The sequence below is a fragment of the Lepus europaeus genome, chromosome Y (genome assembly GCF_033115175.1).
Source record: "Lepus europaeus isolate LE1 chromosome Y, mLepTim1.pri, whole genome shotgun sequence".
Taxonomy (NCBI): domain Eukaryota; kingdom Metazoa; phylum Chordata; class Mammalia; order Lagomorpha; family Leporidae; genus Lepus; species Lepus europaeus.
The window spans coordinates 21,254,157-21,264,579 of NC_084851.1; the positions used below are offsets into that span (position 1 = coordinate 21,254,157).

The 10,423-nt window shown below is 41.3% G+C and overlaps 1 protein-coding gene across 1 annotated transcript; it reads right to left on the reverse strand.

The window, feature by feature from the left end:
- Positions 1-655: 655 nt before the first annotated feature.
- Positions 656-1,306, reverse strand: LOC133754145 (acyl-protein thioesterase 1-like). Its single transcript, XM_062184698.1, has 2 exons — positions 944-1,306; positions 656-847 (listed from the first exon to the last, which is right to left on the reverse strand). Exons 1-2 carry the CDS (start codon positions 1,304-1,306, stop codon positions 656-658), a joined length of 555 nt encoding a protein of 184 aa, XP_062040682.1.
- Positions 1,307-10,423: the final 9,117 nt, after the last annotated feature.

Sequence of the window (10,423 nt, forward strand, 5' to 3'; positions counted from 1 at the left end):
ACCAGGACTTGAACCCGGGGTACTGGTGCCACAGGCAGAGGATTTAGCCTAGTGAGCTGCGGTGCCAGCAACAATAACAATCTTGAATGTAAGTGGAATAAACTCTCCAAACAAAAGATGGACTGGCTGAATGGATTAAAAACAAAGACCAATATACATGCTGCATACAAGAAACACTGCAGACCAACAAAGCTACACACAGACTGAAAGTGATAGAATGGAGAAAATTATTCTATGCTAATGGAAATTAAAAAATGAGCAGGAGTTCCTAGCCTAATATCAGATAAAATAGACTTTTTTTCAGGATTAAGTTTTATTTCACATTGATAGAAACTGTGGAAAACTTTTACATTTCCCCACATTACAGCACAATATTGCAACAGAATATTTCTTGCCATAAATAAGATTTTGCTGACTTATATAATGAAACAATACATCTTATTCTTCAAGGCAAAGCAAAATGACTCAGGAAATGACTGTTCAAAATTTTTAAATCCAGAGATATACATATGTCTTCATTGTCAACATTATTATTCTATAGTCCAGTAGTAAATTATTTTCATTACCAATTAGCACCCATTTATAAAGATACATCCTTGTGTATCTTGTTTGGTCTGTTGGAATACAGCAGAAAAATTAACATACTTCAGAAATATTAAGCATCCATTTTTTGCTGACAGGAACTGTGCCTCATGCCTTCATAGACCTTAAAGGTTACACTGGCCAAATTTAGCAATGTGTTTAGTTTTTGCATAGTAAGAGAACCAAACATTAGTGGAATTAAAGGGTCGCAATCTCTATGGCACTGGAGAATAGAAATATCTCTATTAGCACCACTGACAGGACCCTGTGAAAATGAAGCCCAAAGTGGAAGCCAGCTACTAAGTTCAGTGACACCCACCAGTTTCCGCTGTATGGTAATAGCAGTATATAAAAATAAAACTCCTCCCTGAGGAAATCCTTCCAAAATGATTCTGTTAGGACTGCCACTCATCACCTCTTGATCTATCAAAACCTTTACATTTTCTGCTGCCTGTTTAATTCCAGATTCATCCTCCAGTGAGTCTGGTGAAAGTCCAATATTATCAAACCAAGAAGGCATAGCCATGTTTATATTTAATGTAACAGGCATAATGGGTGCATGCAGGCTGATACATTTGGTATGTGAACTTGTGATACCTGCAAAGCCTTCTGCCCATCCATGCCCAGTATCTCCTAATCCATGAAGGAAAATTACCACAGTGGCAGCCTTCCAGGCACAAGGCACCATGGCTAACAGTGGAGCAGACATGGTGTTACCACACATTCACAGACTAAGCCAACAGCATGTCAGAAGTGGAAGGGAGGAATAGTGTCTGGCCTCAGCCCAAGGGTCTGCCAGAAGTGAGTTGCCGGAGCCCTACTTGGAACATGCTCAGTCTTGTAGGCACTAAGCCAGAGAAAATAGACTTAGAAACCATCAGGGCTAGTGCTGTGGCATAGAGGGTAAGGCCACTGCCTGCAGTGCCGGCATCCTATATGAGTGCTGCTTTATGTCCCAGCTGCTCCATTTCTGATCAGCTCTCTGCTATGTCCTGGGAAAGTAGCAGAAGATGGCCCAAGTCCTTGGGCTCCTGCACTGACGTGGGAGACCAAGAAGAAGCTCCTGGCTCCTGGCTTTGGATTGGAGCAGCTCCAGCCATTGCAGCCAATGGGGAGTGAACCAGCAGATGGAAGACCTCTCTCTCCACCTCTCTTCTCTTGGTGTAACTCTTATTTTCAAATAAATAAATAAATCTTTAAACAAAAAAGAAAGAAACTGTCAAAAGAGACAAGGTCACTATGTAATAATGCAAAAAAATCAATGAAATGAAGAAATAGTGTTTTGAAAAATAAATAAAATTGATACATCCTTGGTTTAACTAAACAAAAAAGGGAGAAGAAGCCGGCGCCGTGGCTCACTAGGCTAATCCTCCGCCTTGCGGCGCCGGCACACCGGGTTCTAGTCCCGGTCGGGGCACCGATTCTGTCCCGGTTGCCCCTCTTCCAGGCCAGCTCTCTGCTGTGGCTAGGGAGTGCAGTGGAGGATGGCCCAAGTGCTTGGGTCCTGCACCCCATGGGAGACCAGGAGAAGCACCTGGCTCCTGCCATCAGATCAGCGCAGTGCGCTGGCCGCAGCACGCTACCGCGGCGGCCATTGGAGGGTGAACCAATGGCAAAAGGAAGACCTTTCTCTCTGTCTCTCTCTCTCACTGTCCACTCTGCCTGTCAAAAAAAAAAAAGGGAGAAGACCCAAATTAACAAAATCAGAGATGAAAAAGAGCTGTTGGGACCAGTGGTGTGACACAGCAGGTAAAGCCACCACCTGAAGTGCCAGCATTCTATAGAGGCACTGGTTTGAGAACCAGATGCTCCATGTATGATCCAGCTCTTTGCTGTGGCCTGGGAAAGCAGTAGAAAGTGGCCCAAGACCTTGGGCCCCTCGATCTGCGTGAGAGACTCATAAGAATCTCCTGGCATCTGGCTTCAGATCAGCACAACTCTAGACAATGCAGCCAGTTGGGGAGTGAACCAGCAGATGGAAGACCTTGCTCTTTCTCTGCCTCTCCTTCTTTCTCTGTGTAATTCTGAATTTCAAATAAATAAAAATTCTTTAAAAAAAAGAAATGTAACAACAGAGACCACAGAAATAAAAAGAATCACCAGGAATTCATGCAAGCAGCTATTGGAAAGATTGGAAAATCTACAAGAAATACATAGATTTCTAGAAGCATACAATCTATCAAAATTGATTTATGAAGATGCAGAAAATTTAAATAGTCCTATAAGCAAGATGGGGATTGAATCAGTAATAAAGACCCTCCCAAGAAAGAAAAGCCCAGGACCAGATGGCTTCACTGTTAAATTCCACAAGACTTTTGTTTTGTTTTGTTTTTATTTATTTTTTATTTTTTACAGGCAGAGTGGACAGTGAGAGAGAGAGAGAGAGAAAGGTCTTCCTTTTGCCGTTGGTTCACCCTCCAATGGCCGCCGCGGTAGGCGCACTGCGGCCAGCGCACCGCGCTGTTCCGATGGCAGGAGCCAGGTGCTTCTCCTGGTCTCCCATGGGGTGCAGGGCCCAAAGACTTGGGCCATCCTCCACTGCACTCTCTGGCCACATCAGAGAGCTGGCCTGGAAGAGGGGCAACCGGGACAGGATCGGTGCCCTGACCAGGACTAGAACCCGGTGTGCCGGTGCCGCAAGGCGGAGGATTAGCCTAGTAAGCCGTGGAGCTGGCTCCACAAGACTTTTAAAGAACTAATTCTAATTCTAATTCTGAAACTTTCACAACAATTGAAAGGGAGGGAAGCCTTTGCCCTAAAAGTAAAAACACAGTGAAGAAACAACTGACAGAATGAGAGAAAATATTTGTGAACTATGAAACTGATAAATAATTAATATTCAGTATCTATAAAGAGCTCAAAATTTCAACAACAAGAAAACAAAACAATACAGTTAAGAAATGGGTAAAGGGCATGAACAGGCATTTTTTTCAAAGGATGAAATGTGACAAATGAAAAAATGCCCAGAAGTAGTAGCTGCCGGAGAAATTTAAATAAAAACCACATTAGGTACTTCCTCACCCAGTTACAATGGTAATCATCCAAAAATCAGAGAAATAATAAACACCGGTGAGGATTTAGGGAAAACATTACCTTTTTTTTTTTTTTGACAGGCAGAGTGGACAGTGAGAGAGAGAGAGAGAGAAAGGTCTTCCTTTTGCCGTTGGTTCACCCTCCAATGGCCGCCGCGGTAGCACGCTGCAGCCAGCGCACCGCGCTGTTCCGATGGCAGGAGCCAGGTGCTTCTCCTGGTCTCCCATGGGGTGCAGAGCCCAAACACTTGGGCTATCCTCCACTGCACTCCCTAGCCACAGCAGAGAGCTGGCCTGGAAGAGGGGCAACCGGGACAGGATCCGTGCCCCGACCGGGACTAGAACCCGGTGTGCCGGCGCCACAAGGCGGAGGATTAGCCTGTTGAGCCATGGCGCTGGCCTGGAAAACATTACCTTAATACACTCTTGGTGATAATGTAAATGAGCACAATCATTATGGAAGACAATAGGTAGATTACTCAGAAATCTGAAAATAGATTTACCATATGACCTGGTCATGCATCTCCTGGGAATTACCCAAATGAAATGAAATCACCCTATGAAAGAACCCTCATGTTCATTGCATATCAATTCACAGATAGCTAACATATAGAATCAACACAGATGTCCATCAATTTATGACTCAGTGAAGAAAATGTTGGGGCTAGAGCTATGCTGTAGCAGGTTAAGCTGGCATCTGCAGTGCTGGCATCCATATTGGCACCCATTCTAGTTCTTGATGTTCTCTTCAGATCTAGATCCTTGCTAATGCACATGGGGAAATAATGGAAAATGTCTGTGTTTTTGGGCTCCAGAATTCATGTGGGAGACTTGGAAGAAGCCCCTGGCTCCAGTCTGGCCCAGCCCTGACTGCTGTGGCCATTTGAGGAGTGAAACAACAGAAAGAATCTCTCTCTCTCCCTCCCTATCTCTCTTTGTCTCTCTCTCTCTCTCTCTCTCTCTCTCTCTCTCTCTCTCTCTCTCTCTCTCTCTCTCTCTCTCCCCCCTCCTCTCTTCTCTCTCTTTGTCTTTCCCTTGCCCTATATAATTCAGACTTTCAAATAAATAAATAAATCTTCAAAAAAGATTTTTAGTTTATATGCATGATTGGATATACTACCCAGTCTTAAAAATGAATGAAATCCTGTCTTTTGGAAAGAAATGGATACAACTGGAAACAATTATGCTTAATGAAATCAGCCAGTATCCCAAAGACAAATATTATGTTTTCTCTGATATATGGTAGTCATTATAAAGCACAAAAGATGTGTAGGAATGAAATGGACATCTTGTGACTTGATGGATTTAGCCCTTGTTTATACTTCTGTGAAACTGTGATCTTGATCTCTCTACCTTTAACTTATTATTGTTAGTGGGGCATTAAATCTGTGATTATATAATGGACTAAAATTAAGCTTTTGCAAAGGTTAAAGAAAAAAGAAGGGGAGGAGGAACATTGGTTGATGGGGAGAAGGAAAGTAGTGAAATATGGTTATCTCACTAGAATTTTGCCTCAGAAATATATTAAATCAGGCTGGCGCCATGGCTCCCTAGGTTAATCTCTGCCTGCGGCTCTGGCAAAATGAGTTCTAGTGCTGGTTGGGGTGTCGGATTCTGTCCTGGTCAATCCTCTTCCAGTCCAGCTCTCTGCTGTGGCCAGGAAGGCAGTGAAGGATGGCCCAGGTCCTTGGGCTCTGTGCCCAGCTGGGGGACCAGGAGGAAGCACCTGGCTCTTGGCTTCCGATCGGTGCAGTGCGCCAGCTGCAATGTGCCGGCCGTAGTGGCCTCTTAGGGGGTGAACCAATGGAAGGAAGACCTTTCTCTCTGTCTCTTTCTCTCTCTCTCACTGTCTAACTCAGCCTGTCAAAAAAAGAGAAATATATTAAAACTGTTCTGTTGGGGCTGGTGCTGTTGCACAGTGGGTTAATGCCCTGGCCTGAAGTGCCAGCATCCCATGTGAGTGCCAGTTCAAGACCTGGTTGCTCCACTTCTGATCCAGCTCTCTACTATGGCCCAGGATAGCAGTGGAAGATGACCCATGTCCTTGGGCCCCTGCACTCACATGGGAGGCCTGGAAGAAGCTCCTGGCTCCTAGCTTCAGATCGGCATAGCTCCAGCCATTGCAGCCATTTGGGAGTGAACATTCAGATGGAAGACCTCTCTATCTCTCTCTGCCTCTGCTCTCTCTGTGTAAGTCTGACTTTCAAATAAAAAAATCTAAAAAATGTTCTTTTTATATTAATAAAAATTAAAAAGAACTGAAAAATATTTTAGAATAATGAAGGGAAATTTTTTTTAAACTTTTATTTAATGAATATAAATTTCCAAAATATAGCTTATGGATTACAATGGCTCCCCCCCATAACTTCCCTCCCACCCACAGCCCTCCCCTTTCTCACTTCCTCTCCCCTTCCATGCACATCAAGATTCATTTTCAATTCTTTTTATATACAGAAGATCAGTTTAGTATATATTAAGTAAAGATTTCAACAGTTTGCCCCCACATAGCAACACCAAGTGAAACATACTGTTGGAGTACTAGTTATAGCATCAAATCACAATGTACAGCACATTAAGGACAGAGAACCTACATGATATTTTTTAAGAATTGATTAATTTTCTATGCAATTTCCAATTTAACACCTAGTTATTTTTTTTCATTTTCAATTATCTTTCTATACAGAAGATCATTTCAGTATATATTTAGTAAAGATCTCATCAGTTTGCACCCACACAGAAACACAAAGTGTAAAAATACTGTTTCAGTACTAGTTATAGCATTACTTCGCATTAGACAACACATTAAGGACAGATCCCACATGGCATGTAAGTACACAGTGACTCCTGTTGATTTAATAATTTGACACTCTTGTTTATGGCATCAGTAATCTCCCTAGGCTCTAGTCATGAGTTGTCGAGGCTATGGAAGCCTTTAGGGTTCGCCAACTTTGATCTTATCCCAAGAGTGTCATAGTCAAAGTGGAAGTTCTCTCCTCCCTTCAGAGAAAGGTACCTCCTTCTTTGATAGCCTTGTTCTTTCCACTGGGATCTCACTCACAGAGATCTTTCATTTAGGTCTTTTTTTTCAGAGTATCTTGGATTTCCATGCCTAAAATACTCTCATGGGCTCTTCAGCCAGATCCGAATGCCTTAAGGGCTGATTCTGAGGCCAGAATGTTATTTAGGATATCTGCCATTCTATAAGTCTGTTGTGTCTCCCACTTCCCATGTTGGATGGTTCTCTCCCTTTTTGGTTCTATCAGTTAGTATTAGCAGACACTAGTCTTGTTTGTGTGATCCCTTTGACTCTTTGACCTACCAGTGTGCTCAATTGTGAACTGAAGATGATCACTTGGTCTAGTGAGATGGCATTGGTATATGCCACCTTGATGGGATTGTATTGTAATCCCCTGGCACGTTTCTAACTCCACCATTTGGGGCAAGTCAGATTGAGCATGCCATGAAGGGAAAATTTTAAAATTATACTGAATACATAGGAAAAGACAAAAGAATGAGAAATCAAATTTGTCTTTCCATCATGTTTGTAAAGTGTAGAATCTCCTTGAAATCTTAAGTGGTTAGGATTAAAGTCTAGTGGTTATTTACTATTGCATATGCTTGTGAGTCCCAGAAAGGAGACTTTCAACTTGTTTAAGCATTTTTGTGTTATCTGGTGGCAGAAGATAGCAAAGCTGAAGGTCTTCATCCACTCACCCATGTGTCAGTATCTATCCATTAATGACTACCTAAACTTCTAGTAAGTCAAAAAATTTTCAGAGTAGATAAAGAAGAGCTATATTCTTTTTTAAATGTATACTTCTCCACCAATTGTGGAAAACAAATGATAAATGACTGTGGCTGCACTTAGAGGGATAAGGCATAATGCCAGATCTGTAAGCCTCTAAACCCCATGTTCAAATGCATTATGATCAATATTTTTTCTTTGGGGAATTAAAAAAAGCATTTGTGACCTTCACATTCTACTTAAACACCTTAGGCCTCAGTTTCTTTTTCTTTTTTATTTGACAGAGTTAGACAGTGAGAGAGAGAGACAGAGAGAAAAGTCTTCTGTTGGTTCACCCTCCAAATGGCTGCTATGGCCAGAGCTATGCCAATCTGAAGCCAGGAGCCAGGTACTTCTCCTGGTCTCCTATGTGGGGGCAGGAGCCCAAGCAGTTGGGCCATCCTCCACTGCCCTCCTGGGCCACAGCAGAGAGCTGAACTGGAAGAGGAGCAACTGGGACTAGAACCTGGCACCCATATGAGATGCTGGCACTGCAGGCAGAGGATTAACCAAGTGAGCCACAGCACTGACCCTCTTTTTTTCAAAACATAAAAAGGTTATAGTTTCTGCCTTACAGGGTCATTGTGAAAATTTAATGGTTGTATACCTGCCAAGTCCCTAGAACAAAATCGGCCCTTTGTTAAGGATTCAAAAATTATTAGCCATTATTTTGATTACCATAATTAATATTCATAGTAAATTCAATTATAATAATTCCTCATAATCACAGACAGGGAGGTTTGAGGGATAAAAATTAAAGTCTTTGCCTATGCTGAAGTCTTGAAAAGTTTATCTGAATTTTTTCCTATAATAATTTGATGGTATTGAGTTATAGATTAAGGTATTTGAATCACTTTGAGTGGATTTTTGTGTAAGGTGGTGGTGGGGGACTAATTTCATTCTTATGCATGTGGAGATCCAGTTTTACCAACACCATTTGATGAAGAGACTGTCCTTGATCCAGGGATTGGGTTTAGCTCTTTTGTGAAAAATATGTTGGTTGTAGATGTGTGGATTAATCTGGTGTTTCTACGCTGTTCCATTGGTCTACACATATATTTTTTTGCCAGTACCAGGTTGTTTTGATTATAACTGCCAGTAGTATGTCTCAAAATCTGATTTCCTAATGCCTCCAGCTTTGGTTTTGTGTATAAGCTTGCTTTAGCTATTCAGGGTCTGTAGTGTTTCCATATAACTTTAATATCATTTTTGGGGGGTCAGATAAGAATGTCCTTGCTATTTTTATTGGGATCTCATTGATTCTGTAAATTGCTTTTGGTATAATGTACATTCTGATGATAATTTTTCCAATCCATGAACATGGAAGATGCTTCAATTTTTTGTGTTTTCTTCTATTTTTCATTATTTTTTAAAAAATTATCAGTCATAGAATTCTCACCTCCTTGGTTAAATTTTTCTAAGACATGTAAATATTTTTGTAACAACTGTGAATGGGAATGATCTTAAGACTTCTTTCTCAGCCATGGCATAGTTTTTGTATACAAAGGCTATTGATTTTTGTGTGATAATTTTATATACTGCACTTTCCGAAACTTTTTAATGAGTTCCAATAATCTCTTAGTGGAGTCTTTTGGTTCTCCTATATTTAGAATCATATCATCTGCAAATAGGGATAATTTGACTTCCTCCCTTCCAATTTTGTAATCCCTTTGATTTCTTTTTCTTCCTAATGGCATTGGCTAAAACTTCCAGGACTATATTGAATAGCAATCATGAGAGTGGGCATCCTTGTCTGGTTCTGCATCTTAGGGGGAGTGCTTCCATCTTTTCCCCATTCAGTAGGATGCTGGCTGTGGGTTTGTCATAAACTGCCTTAATTCTCTTGAGGAATGTTCCTTCTATACACAATTTGCTGAAGGTCTTCTTCATGAAATGATGTATTTTACCAAATGCTTTCACTGCCACTGTTGAGACAATCTTTTTTTGGTTCAGTTTGTTAATGTGGTCGATCACATTTATTGATTTGTGAATGTGAACCATCCTTGCATATCAGCCTTTTGTTCCACTTGGTCCAGGTCCATTTTTCTGATGTGTTGTTGGATTTGATTTGTTAGTATTTTTTGAGGATTTTTGTGTCTATGTTCTTGAGGAATATAGGTCTGTAGCTCTCTGTTACATCTTTTTCTGATTTAGGAAATAAGGTGATTCTGGCTTCATAGAAGGAGTTTGGGAGGATTCCCTCCCTTTTAAATGTTTTGAATAGCTTGAGAAGAATTGGAAGTAGTTCTTTAAATGTCTAGTAGAATTCAGCAGTGAAGCCAACTGGTCCTGGACTTCTCTTTATTATGAGGGTCTATATTATGACTCAATCTCAATCTTGGTTATTAGTCTGCCAGATTTTCTATGTCCTCATGACTCAATTTTGGTAGATTATATGTGCACAGGAATCTATCCAATTCTGCTAGATTTTCCAATTTGCTGGCATAACACTAGTAACAATAATTCCTGATTATTCTTTTTATTTCTCTGGTGTTTGTTGTTACACCTCCTTTTTCATTTCTGATTTCATTGATTTGTTTCTTATCCCTCTTTGTTTCAGTTATTTGGGCCAATGGTGTATCAATTTCATTTTTAAAAAAACCTATTCTTCATTTCCCATCCACAGAGAGAATAGGGATGTTTCCAGAGCCTATGGGTGATCCTCCTTGGCATTTTTAGCATTAGGACCTGTAATATGTTGAAAGGCTGGGGGTATCTCATAATCCTGTGTGGGTGTTCAGCCCCCAGCCAGAATCAAAGTCTGTGAGGAATATGGAATTTTCCCTCTGGTAACATCCTGGGCTCACAGGTACATACAATTACTGCTGCATCCGCTTCTGTTGTCAAAATGGCAACTTCCCCCGACTGGGTGTCCTTGTTGGGGAATAGGGATAAAGAAATGTCCTTTGTCTTCACTGTGTTAGAGGAGTACCCTGGAGGATCCCAGGATGGACTCAAAGACAGTGTGGGCTGCCAGGTTCTCCCTCTGGCAATATCACAAGAGGCACAGGCTGCTGCATGCAGC

Excerpts from the sequence above, each read along its gene's own strand:
- LOC133754145 (XM_062184698.1), bottom strand. The coding sequence starts at position 1,306 with ATGTGTGGTAACACCATGTCTGCTCCACTGTTAGCCATGGTGCCTTGT. Across the intron at positions 848-943 it reads AAGGATTTCCTCAGGGAGGA|GGTCCTGTCAGTGGTGCTAA; the intron begins GTTTTATTTTTA and ends TCATTTTCACAG.